Genomic DNA, 26552 nt, shown 5'->3' with positions numbered 1-26552 from the left:
ATTTCTTAGAGTAGAAGAACTGGCAGGAGGAAGGCAGTCAGTTGCAAGGCTTAAAGGTTTAAATCTAGCAAAAGGAAGTATTTTTCCACACAATGTGTAATTAAATTGTCACAGGATACCAGGAAAACCAAAGGTAAAAATAGGTTCAAAGAGAACCTGAACACATATTCACAGGAGATGGGTCCAGGAAAAGCTACCAAACTGATGTCATATCTGGCTTCGGAAGTCCCTGAACAACAGACTGCTAAACTGGGAAGGTCTACTGGGAGGAGTATCGCTTTATACACACCCTATTCCTCTATATGTTTCCTAAGCATCTGCTACCAGCCCCTGGCAGAGAAAAGCTGTTAGACTGGTATTGTTGGCTAGAAAGACCTAAGCTTTAGGTTTATCTTACAACGAAAATATTTTTGACCAGTCTATGCTAGTTTTCTTAAGATTGCTTTAATTTGGCCACCAACCCGACAAACCCCTTATGTGCGCAGAAGTGCGTGCCTACACACGCAGACGTGTGCGCCCACACAGGTGCATGCTCACAGAGGATTCGCTTCACGCCTTGGCCAGGGGTCACAGAAAGCCAAGGCGTCAGTACCCGGTGTACTCTTCTGCCCCTTCTAAGGTGCCAGAGGAAAGCAAATCCCTCCATCTGTCTCGTTCTTCTCCATGCCTTTAACTCCACATCACACTCCTCTTTTGCTCRCTTGTGTGTCCTGGCTGCTGATAGGCGTCTGTTTTAGATGACCATTTGTATTTCTGTTAACACCTTGGCTTTTCGGTGTACGCTAAATCCCAAATGTGAAAACATCAACGTCTGCTTACCAAGGTGATGTACTGCTAGAGGCACTGCATTTCAAAACTTTCAGGAATATACTCTTGGTGGTTTCAATATGAGTTAGCACCACCAAAACTAGACTGTGCTCAGCAAATAAAATGAATGACCTACTTTTTTTTGCCTTCATTTTATCTGTATAATAGTATGCTACAGGCTTGTTTGACAGATTCTTGGCAGTGGACTATGTAACCTATCTGTCCTCAGAAGAAAAACAACTTGGCAGTAGAATATAGCATCAGTTTAAAATTAAAAAAAAAATATTCCTAAAGAAATATAACGTGGAATGAAATGGAAGTCTAGGAAGGCACCCACTCTCTGCCTGCCTCCAGCACACCTATATAAACTGCCTAATAGATGGTAATGTTAGTCTCTGACATAGCTTCCTCACCCACTTCCAGGATGTTTCACTCTTACAAAATAACATTTGTGTCCCACACGTGTCTTTTTTATTTTGCTTTCAGTTTGCTCTCCACACCACAAGAGAGCTGCTGAAGCTAATGGCAAAGCTTTCACTATTTCTATACAAACAAAACATTCACGTCTACCTAAAAAAAAAAAAAAAAAAGTTTTCATAAATTGCTGACTATTACGGTAAACAGGTAAAAACAGAGACTTGCCTCTTCCTCTACTTTCAGGCTTGGCTCTTTTGTATTCAGTTGTGCCCTGAAGGCACAAGGTATAATAATTACGACTTCAGAGAACTACAGCAGATATCTGGCCTAAGGTGCAGAAAGCCATGAAACCTCAGACTGGATAAACCAGTATGGAGAACAGCAGTATGATGCGTGTTTTGAACAGCAACAACAGGGTCACTTGTTAGCATTCTACTCTCTGCTTCTTCATGTGATGCTTTTGAAAAACAGGTTTACATTTCTACTCAGAGATATCCTTTCTTTCTTAAAAGAAAAAAAAAAAAAAAAAGAGAGAGAGAGAGAAAGAGAGAGAGAGAGAGAAATAGGTTCCAAACCAATTTAAGCTAGTCTCAGTGGCACTTATATTAAATTCAGCCTATATCTACAGTCTCTACTATTTCTTTTTTTGTGTTTGTCTGGTAAGGCTGCAGAGCTGTCAGCAGAACAAAACGAACTGCAGAAGGAGTTAGCAGATACAACATCATTGACATGCATGTCTTCTAATGGTGGGATCTTCAGCCATGTATCTTCAAGGACTTATGCCAAGCAAATGTATAGACTATCCATACTATCAAGCTACAGAATCTTTTATTTTTTACTCTGACCCTCCCCCTCTCCCATTCACACAATCTTTTTTCATCACTGAAGAGTCTTAACAGGGAAATTCTAATCCTCTATTGTTGTTTCATGTTACCAAAATCCTGTTGAATTTTGCAGTGGAATGTCTTCCACTGTGCAGAATATAAACAGCCAGAAAATGCTGCAGACAAAAACMAAGTTAATATCAGTCCCAGCTCAGTGGGTATATCTTAGCTTATCTAGCATAGATTTGAAAGCTCTGCCCTGAAAGACTGGAGAGTTAAGAAGTTTAAATTAAAGTGTATAACTAGCCAGCTATGCAGGAAAGACTCTAAAACCTGAGTGTTGTCAGAAAAAAAGTGATCAAAACAAAAAACCTAAATAAAAAAAACAAAGAAGAGGACTTCCTTTTTCTTGATGAGATAGAAGAGGATTTCTATTTTTTATATTCCTCTGCCACCACTTCAAACCATTTCACTTTATAGTCTTTTTTGACTATGTTCTTGCTTTTTAAGCACCAAAATAGAAAATTAAAACAGGTATCATTCCTCAGCATGAAAGGGCCCAGCCTGAAAAGGCCTTAACTACCAATGTGCTGTGTTAGACAAAGGAGCTCCACAACAGGAGGTGGGGGCACCTTCCCTGGCCCAGCAGAAGCCAAAGGAGAGGTAGGAGAAGCATGTAAGCACACCCACATGGTCTATGGTAGCGTTCTTAGTTCACAAACTACCATCATTTCAGCATCCATAAATCCTCTTAATGTCAAACCAATTATAATTACCCGTTGACAGCTGGAATACGGAGCAATGGGCAAGGTTCATTTTGGGGTGGGGATGCAACGGGAGAAGATCTCGGGGCACACAAGGTGCAGTGGAACAGAGACTAAGAGTGATCATGGAGTTGTGGGAGTGAGAGTTTAAAGGATCTGCCCTTTAATCAGTAAGGATGTGTGCTAATTGGCCTGGCACAATAAATGACTTGTTCTTTTCTGGTTCAGTAGAACTGGTTGACTTCCAACAATTCAACTATCTTTTGTGAGTGAGGAAGGAAAGGTGGTCTCCTGAGGTCAAGATGGAGTCACAGGTAAAGAGACATGACAAACGGAGAAATGGAAGTGCCCTGAGACTGACTGATTGGGGTCATAAAAAATACAGTTTCAAAATTTCTCCTGGAAGGGTGGGTCAAGTGAGGAAAGGTGAGGAAGATTTTACTTGGGTTTTTGTTAGTACCATAAGGAAGATCAGGTGAGAGAGAAGACAGTAATAGCACTAGGTTACTGTTGACAGTAACAGATAAAACTGCTCTTTTCTCAAGAGAAAGACTGGACAGAAGAAGCCTATAAATGCTAGAAAATGCACAGCTGTGCTTAGGGAATGGCTACAAAAGGAGAATTGAGAGCAGGCAGCATAAAGAACTGGGGAGAAGAAGAGTAGCAGTGATGGGTCCAGCTGTAATACTGTCAGGTAGCGATAGGCACATTTTTCCCTTGAGCAGTGCAAGAGGAGGAGGAGAAGAATTCAGACTCATTTGTCTTGGCAGGAAGCCCAAGTTATAGAGTGAAGGGCTAATGAAAGCTTTGAGTCGAGATGGAAGATGGAAGAGATAGCGCTGTGCTCCGAGGATGCTCTGGTTTTGAGCCACTTAGATCAAGACACGGAGGCAAAATCTTTTGCTTACTTGGTCCAAGCACAGAAGCAGGAATATTTAAAAGGATATGAGGAGGTAAGGCTCCTGAGTGTGAGGATAACAGTCATATGAGGTGAAGGAAAAGGGGAGGAAAGGACAGTAAGCTAAGAAGATGAGTGAAGCAAATTTTGTATGGAAGGCTTTTGGTGCATTAAGCAGACAGCTTTGCTGATTTTTAACAGCATACTTAGTAGCTTAGACCAGCACAGAAAAATGATTAATTTACTGTATTTATCCTCTTTGCTATGTCATTCTCATCTTCTTATTTTATATTTATTCAGTATTTCTGAATGTTGAAAAGTTTTTTTAAAAAACATTAATTTGTCAAAGATTCAACTCAAAAGGGCTCTTCTGAGGTTCTGCAGATGTTATGGTGTAGGGAGAGGGAAGAATGCATCGTATTTACTATTCTATTTCTGTAACAGATAATCAATACATTGTGCTCCGCTGTGTAGAAAAAAAAGAAAGACTATGAGTGCCAAATTGTGCTGATAAGGCCTTTGTGTCCTGAGTGCACTCATTTTCTGAGGATTAGGGGCTGTCCTTCATCAGTCAGTTCACTTCTGAAAGTGCATGATAGATTGCTACTTGCCAGTCTGCTCAAAACACCAGCAATCTCAACTTTATCAGCAAGGAATCCCCCAAACACAGCTGTCATTAGGTAATGCAGAAATAATGTGCTTTCCCAGGGCAGACCCTGACAGGCAAATCTTACCTTTTTCTATGGAACAATAAAAGCAGCACTAGAAAGAGGACTTTGGAAGTAAGGTATTTACCAACAGCCATTTCTTTCTTTCTCTGTTTTTTCTTTTTCTTTTTTTCTTTTTCTTTCTTTCTTTTTTTTCTTTTTCTTTCTTTCTTTTTNTTTTCGGGGAGGGAGGTGGAGAGGATGGGGGTTGGGCTTTGGGGTATTTCTTTCCTTTGTGCTTAGGCAGAAGGTAAATGGTCCTTCAGCATCTATTCTAATGCGCTCATTTATCTAGTGCTGGAAGAGTTGTGGGTAACTGGGGCTAAGGTCTAACACATAAAGAAATGTCTGCCAGAAAGAGATGTTTTAGCAAGTTAATGAGGAACTTTGTAACAGCCCAGCAAGGTCATTGCAACTCACATTTATTTTTGCTGAAATCCCTTTAACCTTTTAAAACCGTAAGAAAATACTCTGCCAGCTTACAAAGAGAATTTGCTGCATTTAAAGTAGTGTAGATAACATGTTATTTTTCATTATTTTTAGCAGACGTGTAAAAAACAGGTGTAAAAATGTATTTCTCCTCTACTTGATACTACTGTTGGCGGGCCAGAGGAGGGCAGAGGGCCCTAATATAATTGYCAGCCCCGACTTGCTGTGCTCAGCCTTTTTTTACTGCAGAGGTTGTGAGGGGGGACTCTTCTCTCTCTGAAAAGCAAGACTGCCCGGTGGCTTTCCCTGCTCTACAAGTCAGCAGTGAGCAAAATGTCTCCAAAAGCTGCATTGCACCCAAAGGGCTCAGGAGAAAGGCACAAAGACTTGAGTATGTGATTGCAGCCGCAGCAGGCATGGGCAGATCCGCCTGCTTGGAGGGCAGGGGAGAATCCTGCTTTTTCTCAGCCACTCACTGAGTCCCGTTTGGGGCAAGATTTAGGCTTTGCAGATGTGGTCAAGCCCTCAGCAAGTTTATTTGCCTGTAGAGCGCCACGCACATTTACGCTGCCCTGCAAAMCAGCTGCCCTCTGGCAATTTGTCCTCAGAAAGAAGCCTAACTCTTGCGGACAACAACTGTTTTCTAGTTTTTTTCCTTTTTTATTGGAGAATATTTGTTTTCTAATCAGGGCTACACTGCAGATCTGAAAGAGAACAGAGTTGTGCAGACTCGCTTTTTAAACCTTGGCACTTCTTGCAAGGGAACGGTTGCGATGCAGAGACGTCTGAGCGAGCTCGCTGAGCAAGAGCAAGCAGTTTGGCTCTGCCGCTGCACTGCTCCAGGTGGCTCCAATTATTCTCCCGAAAAGCAAGGTAAACTTCCAGCGGCATCGGTTGCTGCACCTTAGATAGACTTTCCGTGAAAAAGAGCTTATTGCAAGCGTATTGACCTTTAAAATACAGGKCATTTTTCCATCACTTGTCCCACTGGGTCCTGAAAAAGCAGCCCTGAGAAATAAGAGCTACAGCATTTATAAGACTCTGCTCTTCAGCTGGGTGACCTAACGACAGTTCATCCAGGAAGTAGGTTATTTGGTTATGCGTGCAGGATCTAGGACTCTTAAAGATTAGTTGCGACATAATTATTTACCTCAGAAAAACAATATTAACTTTTACTCACCACTTCTCCTCCTCTACTTGAACTCCTATGGACTGGAACTTACTGGTTGCTTTATTTTCACCTGATTTGGTAGACTCTTCAGCACCATCAACCTTAAAAAAATAACCAGCTAATTAGCATGTAGTTCAGTAGAAATATCACCCCATTATTTAGAATTTCTACGCATGTTAACTCCAAATATCTGCACGTATGGCTTGTACTATAACTACCTTGATACAGTTGTATAGTTTATTTGTTATGTGCCTGTTTCTGATTCTAATTACGGAATATTCATCATTCTTGTTATTCTTAAAGCAGTTTGTTAAGACAGTGTTAGGCCTACAAAATGCAGATAGAGTTTATCCAGTATTTCATGAAGGCTGGATGCAGATTTGCYAGAGCCTTTGGAAAGCCGTAACGCTGCCACAAAGGGTGCTGCACCATTTGTTTGATTTTACCAGTTAGTTTGCATGTGTGTGCCTATGTGAAGTGAARTCAAAATTATATCTTTATTTAGCTTAAATGTTAGTTTCCTGGATCAGAGCATTAGACAGATAGGATTTAAAGAAAGCAGACGCAGCTCTTGGCTGGCATTATCTTGAAGTTAAAATTTGGTCACAGATGTGTCTGTGACTGAGCAAAACCACAACATTCTGGGTCCAATCAGCATAGCTGTTAACTCCCAATGCTAGATATGGGATTGCTAATCCTTAAAAAACAAACAAACAAACAAACAAAAAAAAAACAACGGATTGCCAGCACACAGCATCTTTGGACCACACTATTATTACAAAGTGACCTGTGAATTCACTCTGACCTCCCCAGGTGTACACAAGCTCCAGCTGTAGCTAGCACCCAGCACAGCAAACACTGCCGTGTGCTCTTAGTAAATAATCTTGTTGTCGGCAGAGACTTTGACAACCCTGTGCAGGAAAAGTGACTGCAAAGAACAGGGAGGGGATGGGAGTTAGAGAGCTATTCAGTGAAGTACCCTTACCTAGTACTGAGGTATTTTGGTAGATAATTGTACCCTAAATCCATCAGTTATTCAAGTCCAGTTAGGGGGAAATCCCAAAACTGGCAGACAGAAGCAATCTTTTTGATGGAAACATTTTTTTTGTTTAACAGCAAAGGCTTACAGTGCCCTAGCAATGTCAGAGGGGTCAGAAGATGCACGCAGAGGTTCATCACAAGTGCACGTTAGGTGTATTTATTAGAGAAAGATGCAAACCAAGAATATGCCTCTGGCTAACACGGCTTGCACTGACTGCTCTACAGAGATAGGCCAAGCTGTAAGCACGGCACCTACCTGCTCTGAGTTCAGTCTAAGCCTCAACTAGTTATAGTCAGTGGAGGGAGACTTACTGCATGCTACCAGTCTGAGAGCTGAGAAACTACCTATCTATGTGAGGGCTGCTGTTTCTGAGAGAAGTCATTTTTTGGCAGCCTGCGCAAGCTCATGGTATTTCTGCTCCCACACTAGCACTTTAGCTGTTCCAACACAGCTGCTTGTGTAACCATGCTGCAAACTGGACTGCAGAGCATACCGGGAAAATAGTTTTACTTGTTCATGAAGCCTGGCCAGCTTAAAAAATCTGTTTTGCAGGTAGAGCTGGTACGGTGTGGGGCAGCAGTCCTCCTAGCCCATAGCACCAATGATGGTTCCTCCACAGCCACAGCCTTAGACACCTCCACTGGTCTGTACAGTTCCTATCCAGGAAGCTCTTTGCGTACTATGCCCTGTTTGGAGTATGGATCCTGATGCTGATCCTTTGCCCATTTCAAAATTTTAGAGGGAGTTTTTCAAAGGCTTGAACTATGTTTGGGCTTTGTTTTCCTCAGATCTCAGAAGCCAAGTCTGCTATAATGCCCAAAAGCAGCTGTCCTGACTTGCAGCAGCACTACCTTAAGAAGAGACCCCTGGGAGATGGTCTTTTAAGAACAGTGGTTCACATTACCGTTGTTCATTCTGGCTGCCACAGACCGGGGAGTTATTTCTTTCTACCCACTACTTTGCAGGATCTTTGTCTGCAAAGGATCCTTTGTCACTTTGTTCAGTGAAACGAAGCATCACAACAATCAAGTGGCACGTCAGCCTTGGCCGRGTATGGGAATAAGTAAGAAAAGAGCTTTCTTTTATTTTCATCCCACCTGGGTCTTGTTTCTATCTTTAATGCTCAATATCCACCTCTTTTTTCCCAGAATTTATTTAAAACAAATTGTGGGGGAGCAGAAAAAGGGGGTACAGCAGAAGCAGTAAACTGCATGCACAGGCAATAGTAATTATTGTCCTTCCATAAAAAAGTATGAGATTACTAAAGTCAAAATTTCTCCAGGAGCTCTCTCCTGGGATGGCATACTTCTGCACAGCACCTCTCATCAGGCTGATGTAGAGATTTCAGAGTAAATTCTTAGGCTTTACTAATCAGATAAGCCTGTCCAGGCACATGGGAGGTTGTAAACACAACCTCCATCTGCAAGAAAAAAATCCTATCTTTTTGTGAAGGCAGATAAACTGCAGATCGCTAGCCTATTTGCTTGGGATTCATCTCCCATCAAAACCCGTGMTGATTCGCTATTGATTGCAAGTTCATGTACTTTGTGGCAGAACCAAATCCTGCAGGTAGACAGCTGCACTCCTATATGCATTCTTTTAGAGGGGGTATGGGAAAGATTAAGTCAGATAACAGATTAAATTGGTCTGCTTTATTTGCTCTTCTCTCTGTAAACAGGAGTGAACCTTGGCTGGGTTAGTTTTCTTGTTTCACTCCACTAGAGGTAACAAAATGTAATTTTCTCTAACAAGGGCAAATCAGAAGGAACCTGCCCTCGGCTCTTGAGGCTGAGGAGGAACAATGCTGCCTCATTCAAGTGGCTACCAGTCATTATGAAATGCATGAATAAGCAGTGACAATTAATTCAGTGAGACCGGACGAAAATATTTTTCGGGTGATAGTGTAATGTAAATCATTGTTTTACACATTCCCTTTCAATGATTTAATTCATGCTTTCCTGACCCCTGCTGCGTTATGATTCATAGATTAGTGCTCATGTGTGTAATCTAACAAAGCTGAATAATAAGAAGCAAGGAGACTTAAACAAATCCTTGTTTCTGATGTATTTATGATAAATTAGTAAAACATCATCAGTACTATGAAGAATGATTAGGCTACTGCAGCTTCTACATAGGCACCTGTCAGGAAAAGTAGAAAAATACATGGAACATTGTATAACTAAGCAGTGAAACAAATGTAGAAATCCAAAGCAGTGGCAAATTACAATCGATTTACAACACACAAATTGCATCATTACAATCCAAATCTTATACTGTACCTGTATTCCAATAGATAAACATCTGTTTTTCTTGAAGTGGTCCTTCTTTCTATCTTCTACAGCAACTGTGGCAATGGTGGTGGTAGTGGTGACAGTGGCAGTATTGTTTCCTACATGTTGACTTGCTGGGCCATGGATCTGTGCATTGGCAGCTTCAATAGCAGCTGTTAGTGCCTTCATACTGTCCAAGCTCTCTGTGGAGTTGCTAAGTCCCGACTGACTGATGATATCTCCCCTCTGCCCATGCCCATCCATATATGCATCCTGGGCAGACTCTGTGCTGCTCTGGGCCGTGATGGAAATAAATGGCTTGGTGGTAGTTCTTGGTGGAACTGGAGGTGGTGTCTTCTTATAGGTAGTGATGCAGGATGACACTGGAAAAAACATATGAGAGTTCTTGATTTATTGATTTGGCAGAGAAAATGAAGGCAAAAATGATCCCAGAACATCACTGAGCARGGACAGGGCCCTGTTGGCCAAAAAGCCCCCAGCAGCTCCAGTGACAGTGTTAGGTTCCTGCCTCACTCATCAGGGTCCTATGTTTCTCCTGCTGTGACTGGCAGAATTGCCAGTGTAGGGAAAGAAGAGAGCTATTTGCCAAGTTCCTCCTCAGTCTTTTTAGAGTTGTTTTCTCCAGCATATTTATTATTAACTTTTGTAAGTCCATGTGTAGACAAGTTATTCCTACAAAATGTTCATTCTGGTCATAGTTTGTAAGCAGAATTCACAGGGATCATCGTCCAACCACATATCCTACCTAACCTGTATTTCATGCAGTTTTAATGAAATCATGTTTACTATCTCTCTATCCTGCTCTACTGTGTTTATCAMATTTAAGTAAAATTTTAAATTACATTTCTTTGATCAAAGGAAGATTCCAAGACCATCCTAGGTCAAACTCTGCTAACACTCATGATATTTAAACTTATGCTTTTCTCAGTATAAAATGTCTCACTTGCTCCTCAGACTTCTCAAACACTTTGAAATTTGTTGTAAGCTGTGAGGACATTTTTCAAAGAACAACATTTTGCCACTCATATTTCTCCTTCTAAATACAAAATGTCAGTCCTGGGAAAAAAATCTGCCTCATTTTACACATAGGGAGTTTTACACCCAGTGAAGTCAATGGCTGAAGCCTGTCCGTCAGTGGGACTACTTAAAAGAAAGCGTAAGTTTAAATGTTTGCAACAACAGAGGCTTTAAAGAAAGTTTATGAGGACTCATCTTTTCATGGGAACTTGCAGCACTCTGCACTTTGAAGGACACGCTCCCTTTATAAGTGTTTCTATATGGATTTAGAAACTGAGCTTGAAGTTCTCAGATTAGAAACTATTGGCCAGTGTATACAGAATTATATGCAGAAAGCACTACATGAAGATAAGAACATCTTCTTTTAAAGGCTACTTGCAGGCTCTGCATTACTGACGTCCTGGAATGCTTTCAAATGAGGAAAGTCCATTAAGAACAAAAAGCAATTGTGAAATGCTTTATTTTTTAAGAAAATAAATGCAGGCATTAACTTGTACAAAGTTCAGACACAAACATGTTAACATAAGTTCTTATTAACAGTAATCATATGGCAAGAAATGATTCATCAGATCATTTTAACTGGCAGACGTCCGTACCACCCACATAAAAGGTAACTCTGCTACAGCTGTTCTGCTCGCTGTTGCACCGTACGCACTTGTTGAGCCAGAAGCCATTATGGTATTAATTTGACTAACTCAGATCCCTACGCCTTACATCTCCYAATAGCTGTAGGAATCGTTACGGTGTAAAAGGCATTTCCAGGGCATGAAATCACACAGGATTTATTTATTTATTTATRTATTTATTTTAAGGACTCTTGCCTAAGTTTCTGATAACATGTCTGARCCCATGTAAAACGCGTTAAATGCTAATCGAAAAAGAATATTTCACTAAGGTAGTGAGGGGTTTGAAAGTATGATTCACTTCTGAAGAATCAAACAGAAACCACAGCATCTTTGAGAGAAGAGACAGGTAAAAATGAACTTGTCAGATTTTAACTCCTGGGAAATTAACAGTCTGCAGGGGTTAAAGGTGTTTTTTAAAGTGCTTATGACAAGCAAAGTATCTGCAGCTACCAGAGAGGACGGCAACTTTACAAAGAGGACTGCGACTTCTGTGCAGTTCTGCACTGGTTTTGACAAWGCGTTTGCAGCAACGGTGCACGTTCAGGGAAAACAGGGGCTGCGGTTGCAGCACAGACGCTTACTCTAAGACTTGCAGAGACCTAGGGAGGCTGCTGCTCGTGTGACGATATCCCAGGAGGGAGCCAGGCTCTCTGTGGTCCAGAGCACGTTCTCTGAGTGGTGGGAATGCAAACTGAAATGCGCCACTGGCGAATCTGAAGCATGTACGTACTCATGAATCTGAGCCGTGCTTGGGGAAGCCTGTTAAGAACTTGTCTAGCAGAGGTGTGCAATGAACTTTGTGGTTCAGTGACATAAAAATTCTCCCATTCAAAACATACTAGGCAAGATTGTTGTGGAGCTTGGGGCTACCTTCAGCACATCCCAGCAAGGCAGGTGAGCATCATTTTTGCAACTTAGCAGCGAGCAAAATGATAATGAAACATACTTGAAAAATGCTCTTACGTAGAGGACATAGGGTATAAATAAAAAGCAAGCCATAGCAAGACCGGTTCCCATATCAGCGGTCATCAATACAAGGGGAATCAATAGCGACCATGTACTGACAGCTCCCAGGCGCTCTGGACCTCGCACTGCAAATACAGAAACGTCTGCTGAAGACGGCTTTCATTCACACGGGCGAAGGTACTCAACAAGGAGGCTAAGCCATCCGGCAAGGAAGGATGTTTGCATTCAGCTAATTAAATCTCAAGTTAGTCTTTGGGGGGAGGGGGGGAGAGAGCTGACAAGTCATGTGGTGAGACTGTAAGGAGAACCAGCAAACGCTGTTTTAGCAAGTCAAAACAAATCCTCCGTTTCCTGGAGCCACGCAGCACACACCGTACGGCTCCGGAGCAGCGGCGTGCGCGAGTCATAAAAGAACCCCGGGCGCTTCGTTACTGGAAGTGATGTCAACTCCGGCACTCCTTCGCGCAGGCRACAGCACAGCGCTGCTCCGGCCCCGCTCGCAGGCAGCTGCTCGCACCACGGCGGGGCTGGCCGAGCCCTCCCGAAGGCTGACGCGTAACGGCGCAGCGGACTTGGTGCATCGGTTTTCCCCAGGCGCTTGCGAGAACCTGGCGACTTGCAACAGGGCGACTTGAAGGCTCTGCTGGCTTTTAAGTTTGCTGCAGCGTTTTAAAGGCTAGGAGGCGTGAAAAACCGAACGGGAACTCCCCAAGAAAAGCGACAAAGCCCCTGGCGCTCTCCTTGTCTCCCACGAAGAGAGGCCAGGAGCACAGGAAAAGCACAGCGCGTTGCTGCCTCGGCCAAGCCAAGCGTTACGTCTCCCCTGCGTCCAGTTCTCCTGCGCCAGAAACGGGCCACCAGGAAGGTGGACTCTGGCGGAGAAGATTACAACAGGCTTGCGCGATGCCTTAGAAAAGGTAGAGAAGTCCCTCCTTACACCCAGGGAATGTCCAAGGCTTTTTGCACTTGAAGGTTAATTCACATAAAAAAGCAAATTGAAAGGACAAAAAATTCCCTGATAAATACACTCTTGGGCATGGATCAAGGAGCAAAGTTCTGTACGGAAGACAATCTGACTGCAGAGTCAGGTCAAAGTAGTCTTTTTTTAATTTTTGGTTTTGATTTTTGATTAAATTTGTTTAGACATGGAGTTACTCAGAAATAACYTTTTCTGAATAGCAACTGTGTATATAAGCCCTCAGCTTGTTACAACACAGAATGCACTTTCATATTGTTATTCAGAGCACAAGGGCTGCTAAAGCAGGCATACATTCCTCTCCTAAGACAAATGCAAGATTTAATCCAGAAACTAGTTATATCATGTGAAAGAATCCTCTGACTCCCAGCGCGCCTTGCATCAGGCCCATCGCTCCCATCTGTATCACTCCACTAAGTAAAGCTCTCCTGCTCGTTTTGATCTTTATCCTATTTCTGTGGCCTGCCTCTGGGTTACAGTTTAATCCCAACTACCTAGTGAGAAAGCACTTTCTCCAGATTAAAAGTAAAAAGTCATGGTGTTTGTCCTCCTAGCTAGTATTTCCAAACAACTAGCTCATGGGACAGGAATTTGGAACAGGGAGTGTCAACCACCCAGTTCAGAAGGAAGTCTAATGATAAAAAAAAAAATCCCAGATTGCATAATAATAAAGGCTCAAATTTGAATGTTTCATTGTAAGAACACTTTGGTTGTTTAAACATGTTCACAAGGGAGATGAGCCCTCAGGAACAAACATCAGCATGCAAACATAGATTTTTAGCTCAGTGAATGGGTGCTCAAGAGAACCCCAAGGCAGACTAGTATTTGTGAAGAGATCAAACTCAGGCACTTTGAACAGTGCAAGTGATGAGATTCGTAAGCAGTTCCTTCCACTCTCTAACTTGGTAGGCTCGTATAAAACTGGTTAACAAACAGAAGAAGAAATGGAGGTACAAGTTTAAAGTTAATTAAAATAATAGTCTTTCCTTGAGTAAAAGGACTATTGCCACAGTTTGCAAGGGGCAGCAAAAGACACAATCTGTACACATGTAAGCAGTAAGAATATCTCAGCCCTGCAGAGATGGACATCAGGCTTCTGATCTCATACCTGCTGAACGGGTGTGTAACTCCTGCCTGCTACGCGGGTGTGTTACAGCAGCGCCCGTGCAGCTCGCACGAGTTTGACACGCCAGCAGATGTAGGCACATCCTGGCAGGCCTGAGTCTCGCGACTGCATCGCCTCATGCTCCCCACGCAGAGTGCAGCACTCGGTTTGAGAGTTTGGTTCACACCGAGCCGGTATTCTCTTTGCCGTGCATTTATTTCCTTGCTCTGTGGAGGTTTTTGGGGAGTGCTTGGAAATGGGATTGTAGCTCCTGTATAGTTATTTTTCACATGTAGAAATTTTGGTATGAAAATGGAGTATGCATTTTCTTAATTAAAAAAACTTTTCAGATAGCAGATGGCTTCTGAGGAAGGGGAGATTTACTATTAAAAACAAATTGAAATAAAGATTTTCATACGAAATTCTAAATTGCCCAAGGGAATAAAACCAGGGTGAGTTATGTAAGTCATTATCCCAAATGAGAACTACCGAAATCTGTACCATGCCATCATGTGTTCTGCCTATACCATCCTTTTTCTGTATCCTCACCACTGTATAATGATGTATTTTAGTTGACAAAAGCCTAAGCTACACAGAATTTGGAAACAGGCATAATTCATGACTGAAACCCCACAGAAATCTATACAAATTATCTAAACTGTCTTCACTGCCCATGATAGCACGACAGGGTTAAGATTCAGTGCACGTAGCCTTCCTATGAGATCCTTTCACTCTTTCTGTGCATAGCCACAGCTGAACTTTTCTCTACATAAAAGCTGCCAGTAGATTTAACAGTGCAAAACTTACCTAATTCTGCTCATTAGGCTGGAAAGCAGAGACTTCTACAAGCACCTGAAGTTCAGGAAAACTTTTCATATAAACTGAAAGTCGTTGCCCAAAGTAAATCTTAGCTAGGGCAGTTTAGAATACTYTAATCCTAAAATCTGTTGTCTTCATTGACATCAAGCGATGGTCTTGGCTTTATTTTTTTGGAAGACAGGGATAAAACAGGTAAGAATGTGATTGGCTGCAAGCTCTAGTTTTCATTTCRGTTAACGTGCAGGAGCTCCCTTGCCTTTTTACGTCAGAGATTCGCTTCTGCTGTTCGATAGCTAGCGGTGGTGTTGGTGAGCTCAAGCTACCCTGTGCCTCTGGAGCTCCTTCTTCACAGACGGGTGCTGTGGACATTCAGTCCTGGCCACCGGTCCGTGTGACATGATGTCATATATCCACGAATGACATGTATCAGTAGCTACTCAAACTGAATTTCATTCAGGCTGAGAGGGAAGTCAGAAGGAAAACTATTTTGGCCTTGTCTTTAAACTTTGGCTACTAGCAAAGCATCTTGAAAAACGATGTCAAGACTCCATGGACGATGCTGTGATGCTGTTCCAGACAGATGCTCTCAGAGAGCTTCAAAGATTCAAAATGCTTTAAAACAGTAGTGGTAGGATGTATATGATACAGAACATCAACCTTACATTCRATGAAGTATGTTGGAAAAGAGTGAAAAAAAAMAWWRRRSYKSMWWRSCYTTTTTTTCATTAGCATATGAGTTATTTACCATGTCTTTTCATCTGCACTGCATTTTTTTCCTGAGAAAATCAGGGAAACACTGTTTGATCGGTAGCATCAACTAAGTCCAGTGAACTGTTCCAAAGCTTTGTGCACTTAAATACTTCACCAATTCCTGTGTATCTCCCACTTTCAGGATACTCATGGAAAACAAGAAACATTAGAATTTTAGTTTAAAAAAGGATARTAAAAATATTCTATGTTTCAGAAGCTACCTGTCATAAAATCATCATGCTAAAAAATTTATAAGCTTTTTCAATATCAATACATTTATCTTACAAAAAGCATTTATGGGAAACAGGGAGCTTTGTGGCATATGGTAGCTTATCCCACTTAGACAAGGATATATAACAGTAAATAAATGTAATAGTGTGCAGCCTGATGAAATCAGATTCTTTTCCCATATATTTTCCAGGAAGCTACTTCACTGACACTTTGATATAACATTTTGTTATGTGTTACTGCAGTGCACTTACATTTCAGAATTTGCATCTCTTTCCCTCCAGCAATATGGTTAATAAAACAAAATGGGCAATATTTTTTAATGAGGAGTTGTGCTAACCAAATACAGACACATATGTGTAAGCAGCTACTTCAGTGTGAAACGAGTGCAAGAACCAAGGCTTAGATCTTCAGAAACCCAGAGGACAGAACGTTCTGCAACAACTCAGCCACCCTAGCTAGGATTGTAAATTTTAAAAGTTTCAAATTTAAACATACTCTGAAATACTAATCACTTGCATTTTTTTGACTACCGAGAAACTGTTGAATGTTAAGACTTGAGGTGCAGGTGCACAGCGCACGTTCTTAGTGCTAAACACTTGAATACCTGGCTCATATTTACATGACTGAACTGGAGCTGCGCTTTTGAAAAACTAACCTGAAATGTGAATACACAGCTTAATTTCCAGAATATACCAGCAGCTCTTTCAACACACAGTACACAGTGAGCCTGCCAAAATAGAGCYCATGCTTGCCTTTCTGCTTGGGCTTATTACTGTAGGTGCTATTTCTCAAAACTGTCATGTAATATTTGTACCTATTGCTTCCGGACTTATTCATGTATCTTTGTACACACAGTTTCCCCTCACTCACAAGTGGAATATTTAATATCTGAGCAGCCAATATGTATGAGACTTTAATCCCACCAAACCTGCAGATATACCAGGGCACATGCGTGGTCAGAGCCAAGCCCACGTCGCTAACRCTCTCCTAAAACAAGTACGCTCTCCTAAAACAAGCACGGCGTGTYGTGCCCTCCTTCGCAGTTCATTAAGAAGCACTGCACTGTGTCCTTCCTCATCCTCTGCTGTCAGTCGCTCCTCCTCAAACTGTGGCAATGATGCTGAATGGCGATAAAGCAAATCTAGCAGTCAGTCATTTTTGGAAGAGCTTGCTTGGCCAGATGTCAAGAACTTGATAGAGGAATTGCAGGGCTAAATGGTTCAGCTTTTGTTATGCAAGAGATCGGACTAGATAATAATTAGGATTCTCCTTCTGGTCTCCAAATCTATGAATCGCCTAAACTTACCTGTGAATCTCGAGGAGACTTAARCAAACCAATTATCTCCCAGTAATCTGATCACACAGCATTTAAGATGGCTAGATATTAACATGTGTGGACATTGCTGTTTTCTACATTACTGAAAGGATTTGYTTTTTAAACCCTTCACTGCTGTTAGCTTTCAAAAGACAATATACAGCCAGGGTACCGACATTTCAAAGTGTGATGCCTTTTGGAAAAAAATGACTGTAAAAGTTGTCTCCTCCTCCTCAAAGTGGAATTACACCTTCTTCATTTGCTGCTGGTGTTAGCAAGGAAACAGGTTTCTACTGGATTTTACTCCCAGTAGTTCTCTGAATACTGAATAAGCTTAAAGTAAGGTAAGCAGAACTCCATATCATTGCACACATTGGCATCAAGCTGCTCTCACGGCGTTTGGTTAGTGATGCATCAAGATTGGTTTAGAATTCAATTAGCTTAAATTAGTGCAAACCCACCCCCCGATGTGGACACATTTAGAAGTGGATATGACTGACTAGGTGCTCTTTTTTTAAACTTAAATGAAAATGTGGCAGAAGTAAGAGTGATTTGTTCACAGAGTTTATCCCAGTGAACTGTATCAGGTCATTAATTTTTAACTGATTTCCTTTTACGCCATGGTGCGTATGCAAGCTGTACATCGTTATCAGTTACATCCATTTAGATCCGTTGAAAACTGTTCAGGTATAACTTAACCAGTGAAGTTTAAAAGCCCTCTTTAGATCATGGAGCCAAAGTAATCTTTTGAAAGAAAATTGGAAAGAAAGGAGTTCTCTGGGTTGCTCTATTTGAGCGCACTTGTGCCCGTGCGGCTTGGTTACTTTCGTATCTGGGACTTCAGATGGGGTAAGCAGTGTTGCTGCTAATGAACTTCTCAAAGTTGACCCACACTGGGGCAATTCTGCGCTGTGAGACAAGTCTATACATACAGGACAGTTATATTCATTGAGCCATTAGGGGATCAGTATACACAGCAATTATAGAAATCTAGGTACACCAGTTTTGCATGGTATTCAACCCTAAGGCTGTTCAGTAGCTTTTAAGCAATCAAGAAAGTCATTTCTTTGACACAGACTACTCAAAGGTATTTAATACAACCTACGTAAGATGGAATTTACTATTTTCAGTAGCAACCAATGTTATTAAGCAAACTACCTCATGATATTGATGAACATAGGTTTCAGTTCCTCMCTGTGCAAAGCACTTTGTCTCCTGATCCAGCAAAGGACTTAAATCTCTTTAATCTCACATCTTAAAAGTAAGTACATACTTAAGCTTTTTCCATGAGTTCCTGAGAGCATCAAGCCTTTACTGCACTCGCTCTGTCTTGGAAGTCTACCTTTCAATTTGATTTGAGAATTTTATTTTATACTTCTTGATATGTGAGATTATATTAAATAGTTTGTCTAAGACTTAAAAGTTATTCAGATGGCAGCAGTGATGAAGGGCAGCTATGTTTTAATTAGATATATGTTGGAAAGAAATTGTACAAATGCCATAGGCAAGAAAATAAAAGCCAAGACAAACTATAAGTAGAATGTGATTGATAAAAAGCAACATGAACAACTTCTTAGCTACTATAAATTGACACAAAGCACCACTAGAACTGATTTATACCATTTTAATACCTGTTTCTCTGGAACCCACTATAACTCAAAAGAACTATGCAAGTATAACAACACAATATATTTTACTCAAAGAGGGTTACTAATAAACATAAAATACAGACAATCAATATTCTAGAAGGAAAGTGTCTTATGGGTATTGAGCAAGAACATCTGTTCAACCAGAGTACTGACTTGTTTTTATATAGTCAGTACTACATTTTTAAGTATGCTTATCATTTTTGGGGTGTTCCATTCCAAGTAATGTCTAAAACAAGCAAGTTACACTTGCACATTTTCAAAAAAAAAAAAAAAAAGAAAAGGAAAAGGAAAAAAAAAGGAAAAGAAGACCTAAAGTGCTGCTTGCAACAGCAAGAAGGAAGGGAAGAGAGAAAAGTACAACTAAAAGCATGCTCCAGGCTGAACAGTAACTTGTCACTTGAGACAGAGAATTATGACCCAGCTCAAAAGTTCTGCCTCCCCTGTGGTCCTGATAACATTATCAGATAACTTGCTAAGCGCGTAATTTCTATCCTCAGTCTCCTGTCCTAGGCAGATCCTCTAGCACTGGTGGGGATTCCAACCAGTTCTCAAAAGAGCAGGAAATGTAGGCAAGAGGCTTACACAAGAAACTCCACTTATCTTTGGTCTAATCTCAGGAAAAATGGCAAACTGGCGCAAGACTGAGGACACTAATTTTTTTTTCAAAATCTAGAAAAATAGATTTTTTTGTGAACAAGGCCTATGAAGAATGTCTATGTAATACTTGTTCTGTACTGAGAGGCACCAAAATCTAAACCCAAACCCTATTTCTATCGTCCCATTCTGCATCCAAATTAATGAGCTGCATCCTTGCTCAGTGAGAGATTTGAGGACACTGCAAGTCTGAGGTAATACTGCAACAATTCATTGAAAATACCGGCTTGGCACGAGAAATTCCTAAGGATAAGATAGAATGTCCTCAGCACAAAAAAAAAAAAATGATATCTCACAGTCACCACAGGGCATTTCAGTAAATCAAAGCACAGAAATCACTTCTTGTTGTGAGTCCTGAACGAACAAGAGGACAGCACCTATTCCCAGAAGGCGTTTAGAGAGAAAAGGTCTGCAGCCCTGGCACAGCTGCAGGAGGAAAGACCAGTCTTGTATTACTTTTAAACAGGATCTGAGAGAAATTCAACCTCATTTCTTTSCACATATTTCTGCATTTATTAAAGAAATGCATGCAAAGCAGGCCTTGAAGAAATTTAGCTTCACTGTTTATAAGAGATTGTAACAGCAGGGATTTTAAAACTTGCCACRACGGTCCTGATAGCCTGATGGCTGAATTCATGTCACATCATTCCAGTGGCAAAAATCGGAGCTTTATCTTAGATAGTTTCCAGGTTGACAAAGCTGCATTGCCACAGTAAAGAACCAATTTGAGTACACTTCTCTCTCACGAGCACACACAGGAYTTACCTTGCAAGTGCAGTTTCCTTTAGCCAGGGATTTAAGATTTAGTGCACATGGTTTCAGCCTGGGGCGAATGTCCCCTTTTCCCTAACCCTTCAACTGCAAAATAATTTTAGCATTTCTTAAATTTATGCAATTGTAAAAATCTAAAGATACATTTTGTGCTGCCTCAGTTAAAAGGTAAACTCAGGCCTTTTATGTTGTCTCAGTTAAAAGGTAAACGTAGGCCTTCTATTTAATATGTAAAAAGAGAAAGCGAACACACCCAAATGAATTTTGACGCTTCAAAGTATTTAGACCTTTTGAATCTTTAGACTACAGAAGTGCTTTCTGAAGATTACAAGGCCAATGTAAAATCTTTGCAAATGCCAGCCAAGTGACTCCTACAAATCCATGCAGTCTCACATGCACGTAGCAAATCCTCCACGCCTCAAACTGCTGGAGGTGCAGGAAGGGGTCTGAATCAAATTTTTAATGAAAGCTTCCATTTTTTTCTCCCATTTTCTGCCCCAGCCTGACATTTCTTCTTTTTTAATTAGACTTTTAATAAGCCCCATTTATTKCACCCACTTATTCCTCCTACAGCTTTTGTGTTTCTTTTGGAATAAAAATCTCAGTTCCAGACTTCATTGGCTCGCTGTGATTCRGAAGATAACCCAAACCCGTGACTGAAGGCGTTCCCACAAACATGCCGGATGCCAAAGAGAGGGAAAGAATCTCTACTTCAGATCTGAACCTTCTTATCCAAATTGGTCAGTCAAAGAAAAAAGAACAAACCCTAACACCCTAATATAAGTAGCTGTAAATATTCTACAAAAACAAGGGTGCTCAGCAGAACAACCGACAACCTGGTAGTATTCAGGCTGTTTTATCTGGCTATACCCACATTACTGTACTTGGAAACCTTCATATGACCTCGATTTCTGTTTGCATGGATATTTTAAGACTGGCTGTCTTAATACAAGCACCTTTATCTGCACAGCTGTCATTGCTGAGGACATATGTTTATTTGTTATTTGTTATTCTCATCAAATTACAGAGTCAGAGCAGTATCACCGTCAAATGTCAATCACCCACCACAAAAAGCAAGTAATTAAAGTGGACAGATGATGAATAATCCACAGGCCAGTGTGTGTTTTTCATAAACTATTAACGAATGATAAATATATATTTAAAAACGAGGCTTGTTCACAAACAACTAGGGAACCAGGAAAAATTGTAAATTCAAGATTAATATCAGTCACAATGTGTAAATCAGTCAGCTCTTCTACCAGTAATATTAATTTAATTTGTTTTTTATCATAAGGGATCTAAAAGGATAATACAGGCAGCGCATAGCTGTAGATAATGCTAGTATCATCCATAGCTAAACTGCACCCAGCTGAGGGAATGGTTTAAGGCTACTTGGATATTTTCCAGAAGAGCTATTTTTCTAGAATAACGATGCATTTGGGGAGTGGTTTATACTGAATCCCCAAACCCTCACTTTCCTTCAGATTTAAGGGTATCCATATGAGAATTTATTCTGGAACAGCTGCAGTTCTTTTGGAGAGTTTCCAGACTTGGAGAAGACTTTCTGCTGCAGAGAGCCCACAGCAGCACTGCATCAGCGCTCTCCTCCCATGACCTTTGCTTTCCTCGGAGTCTATCGAAGTGCTGGGCAAGTCTGATTCTCTTTAGCTTTTAAAAACTGTAAAAGAGTAACAATTCAAGGTGCTTTGACAGAAAAAATTGAGACAAAAAATAGCAAGGAAAGGTGTGCATGAGCTCACAGCTATCTACAATTTCTCAGAGCACAGATTTCCCTACCTAGAGAATGATTAAAAAAGCATAAACTATTAGATTTTAGTAATTTTAAAAGCAGCTTGTTACAGCCACAACGTCATTCTTTTGTGTATAAAATTGCTGTTTAATCCATGTACACCAGGAGTGAAATCTACTCATAAAATAAAAATGATTTTTCCTAATGTTTTCCTGAATTTAGCACTTAGACTGTGGGTGAGTCATATTTTCCTTGTTATCCTGTTCACTTGACTTTTCTATATATGTCTTGAATGTGCTCTGTGTTAGCAGCCAAGTAGGCCACCACCGCAATTTTCTTTGAGACTAGGAACCTGCTGATTTGACCTGTTTTTCAAGAGGAAAGTGTCATCTCAACAGGACAAACTATTTTTTTTATTTTTCCTCCCTATTATCCTCTTGTGAGCAATTTCTTTTTAAACCCATAGAGCCAAGTAAAAAGCCATTGTTCTAGAGGATTTTTTTTTTCCTTTTTCTTCTTTTTTTAGCATTTGAATTTAATGGTACATCATTGAAGAAAATGTTTCTTGAACATTTTTCCTTATTTAAAAGTTGAAGCTGTGACATTGGAAAGGCGTACTGTGTGGAACCTCTTTGTAAGTGTCTACCGTTAAAGACACCAGCAGGGGTATTTTGCCTCTTAAAAGAAAAAATAAATGCCTATATTTATGAACAATCTGATAATAATAAAGCAAAAGGTGCTAAATCAGTCGTGACAGAAATTAGAAGACAATCCGTTCAAGCCTTACTACATTCACACAACAGAATGGACTCAAGTCTTCAAGCACGATGGACAGAATTGTTAACTATAAGTCAGCATTACAATCAAAGATCTTTAAAAGTTTTAAAAGGTTTAAAAGTGTCCTAAGCTGCTCTTAGGTGTTCTACAGATCCAAGAGTTTTGTTTTCCTCACTTCCACTGGTACAAGTTGTAAGAGAGACCACCTAGATCATCGTATGAGTCTCACTAAGGAGAACTGAACCAACTATACTTCCCTAGTCATAAATTAGATGCTGTCAAAAGCAAAACTGGGTTTAGAAAGCTACATTTCACATTCTTCAGACTGCTGCATGCCACTCACTGATCTTAGCTGAGAACTGAGCTTCCAGAGGGCTCCCACAGCCAGCCATGTGTGAAACTCATCCTACATGACAATTTTAACATCAGTTGCATCACTAACACATGTTCCTGTCTGCACAATGCTTTTTTGCACTTTGCCAGATAAGACAGAGGCTAGATGAATCGTTACTGTGCACATGTAATTTTCTAATAAAAAACAATGTGGGTTTTATTATTCTTGGAAATGCATTAGGAAAATCTTACTTCATACTATATAATATGCACTAGATGATTGACAGGTAGACTAGGTACCAGAAGTGTATGTGGAGTAAGAAAGAGGAGTCCACAGGTACAATAAATAGTTGTGTGCATCTGCTTGTCTGAACATACAGTGCCACAAAAATACAGCTTCTCTCCAAATCTACGTGTATGTTGAATCTCCCTTTGAGTTCTCCTTTTGTTCTAATATTATGCAATGTGACAAATCTCAAGATACGCCTTTTGCCTCAGCTTCGACTTGCATCTTGGGCTTCTTCCTGTACGGTCCTTTTTTGTGGGGGCATGGAGAAGGCATAAGCCTTCTCAGCATCCTAGGCTTATGACACTGGAGAAGACTTTTTGGTCTGTCTATAGCTTCTATGCAATAAGCAGTAAGTTCCAAAGTATCTCATGACAGTAATYGTTCTGCCACAAACCATAAAAACACCCCAAGAGTATGAAAAACATAAATCGTTTTGTAAAAAAAGACCTCAAAAATGAAATTTTACGAGAGTAGAAGGTTTCCAAGGGCTCAGCTAGTTTCATGGTGAGAGKGAGGCTGCCCAGGTGATCCTTTCCTACAGGTAAACTAGTTTATTTTTACATCACAGATTGGAGTGAATGGATCTGTGCCTTGCATTAGCTAGTTTGAATCCAAAGAGAAGTTAGCTCCTTGCAAGTTCCCTACTTTACAGAACAGCCTATGAAGAGATATTCAGAACTCTTTTTTCAGTGAAGAAATGATGATAGTTTTCTTCAGCTTTAAGGTAAATCTACATGTTTGTACACATATTTTTCTAAAGGTGTTACTGAGACAGGGAGGGAATTACAGTTAATAGCACCAGATGTCCTATGGCTTTGACTCAGAGAAAAAAAACCTGCACCCTGGTTGCTCACATAACCTGCCTGCTATGGGCTAAAAAAATTCTGCTTATGAACAAAATAATACACATTATTTCACTGCTCATTCTAGCATCAACCCTGTAATTACTGCATTCTCAACTATCCCCACATCCCCCTTGAGCTGTGAATTACAAGCTTTCAGCATATTGGATACTAGTACAGTGGCATGATTAGATTACCATTTCCATAGGTTGCCAAAGGAGAAGAATGGCTCATCTAAGTATGAATAGATTCATTTACTTGAAGAGAATTTGCTTTACCTTTCAGGCTAGTCATCTGTGTCTAACACAGGGTAAAAGAACAGAATTTCTTTGCAGGTTAGTTTCCTTTAGAAAATAAAATTAAAGCCCCACTTCTTATATCCCAGGAGTTGAGGACATGCAGATTTAGGGGTTTTGTTTGGCTGCTCAAAAGAGGGTTGTTATTCACCGAATGCAGATACAGACCTGTTTTCTGTTGTCGATTGACTGYGTTAGTCACTAAGGAGGACAGAGCGTAAAGAAAAGTAGCCATTTTGTGTTCATTGTAGTGCACGATGTTGGAGAGGAAAAAAYGTACATTCTTGTCATTTTAGATATGCTACTGAAAAGAATATAAAGATCATAAATATTAATTTAGGCATTTACGGGTGAAAAATGTAATTTGCACAGAGTAAATCTGAAATTCATAAAAACACAGCAGGTTTGAATTTGAAAAAAGAATGAGCATTTGGGGATATCTGYTATTTGCAGTGTCAAACCAGGCGCACACTAGTCTTTTTTTTTTTAACATAGTGTGAAAATGAATTAATGGTGAATGTTAAGAAATATTAAGAGCCACATCACCAGTATTCCTGTAACACTCATTCCAGTAACACAAAGCATCCACAACCCCAGTTTAACTGGCAGTGCATATCAGATTTGCAGCTCTCTTGTGCTGCCAGAACTGTACACAAAGCAGATGCTGCACCGAGGTGAATCCACTCTACTGTATATTTAATGTACGTATAGATAATAGATCATATTCAACATGCTTGGCTGTTTTATGTGGAATCTGATAAGTCACATGTGGCAATGCAAGTTGGAAGCAGCCTCTGTGGCTTACAGATTTCAGTTGTGTACCGTTGATGGAAAGCTGTTTTTGCTCAAACGCGTTCAAATCCTTGTCCTACTTAATGGCATAAAGCAGCCAGCCCCACACATTGCCTTCCCAGGGGATTTCATCTTGCAGAAAGTTTTCAGCGGATGCAAAGGGTGACCCACTAGAGAGGTCAATAAAAACTCACGGGTCTTTCCATCTGTAAGAACCCTTTCTGGTTTACGGCTTATGCTTGTAAATGAAATCCCTACCGCACGTTTGCGGCCCACTCTGCACCCTTATCACTCATGGTTTATCTCTTCAGTTTATGATTTTCTTATTTTAATATGGTCTCCAGACCATCTACAAACAAGCTACAGGGCCTGGCAGCCCACACAGTTTGGGTAACACTTCCTAATAATACTCCTCTGTAGTTACTACATTAAAAGCATGTTAAAAATGCAAATCTAAGTAACTTTGTAGATGTTCAAGGAGAACCACAGATTTCTTCTTGATGTGCGCCACTRTGTAGTAAAAGAATATTCAGTGAAACACAAGGATATTTATAATTGAACAGATTTTACTCCATTACAGTTTGAACCAACCTGAGAAAAGGAGAGCACTATTAAATTAATGATCGTTTGCTAATTACATCTAGAAAGATTTGCCACCCTCCGAAGTATCTGCATGTACCCATGTGGGCCCTCCTAACAGAAACGCTGCTCCCTTCTTCCCCTCTCAGCCACGCACACAYCTTTCTCCTGACTTTGTCCTGACTGTTCCCGAGCAGTTTTCCAGTCAAATTAGGCTGTTGGCAAACACAAACACCTGGCTATAGGAAAAAAAAAAAAAACTCCTTTACTTCTGAGTGTCCATGTCTTTCTCTCTGTAGAGCAAACATTCACTATGTTTTCTTCTCCAAACTTTCTGCTTGCACCTGAGCCCTGTACCATGGTCCATGCTTTCTTCCTGATACCTCCTCCTGATTCCCACTGCTTCTCACAACCTGGTATGATTACAAGTGAATTGCTCTTTCCTGGCCCTATTTCTGCTGGGTAGTACCATGCTCCATCCACTAATACTGCAGGCCTCTGGCACATGGGCTCTTTTGCTTCCTATAGTAGCACAGTAAATTTCACGTGCTTCATCCAGAGGTATAAAACCACCGTGTAGGTATCTGTTCACTACACAGCAAAATACCTGAGATTTCCCAGTATGGTGTGTACCCCTTGTTGTGGTACTATGTTTCTGAAAACCC

At 40.7% G+C, this 26552-nt stretch overlaps 1 protein-coding gene across 1 annotated transcript in view; it reads right to left on the bottom strand.

Annotated features, from left to right (window-relative positions):
- Positions 1-26552, bottom strand: part of DLGAP1 (DLG associated protein 1) — a 137413-nt gene that overhangs the window by 16952 nt on the left and 93909 nt on the right. The window contains exons 5-6 of the mRNA XM_085319355.1: positions 9339-9712; positions 6027-6118 (exon numbers count right to left, since the gene is read on the bottom strand). Coding sequence (XP_085175481.1) covers positions 6027-6118; positions 9339-9712 — 466 coding nt within the window. The remainder of the gene's footprint in view (positions 1-6026; positions 6119-9338; positions 9713-26552) is intronic.

This window comes from Rhea americana, unplaced genomic scaffold (assembly GCF_003343005.1).
Source record: "Rhea americana isolate MKP2758 unplaced genomic scaffold, rheAme1 scaffold_58, whole genome shotgun sequence".
In the NCBI taxonomy this organism is placed as follows: domain Eukaryota; kingdom Metazoa; phylum Chordata; class Aves; order Rheiformes; family Rheidae; genus Rhea; species Rhea americana.
Note: the sequence above shows the minus strand (reverse complement) of the source record. Positions and strands in the feature narration are given on the sequence as shown.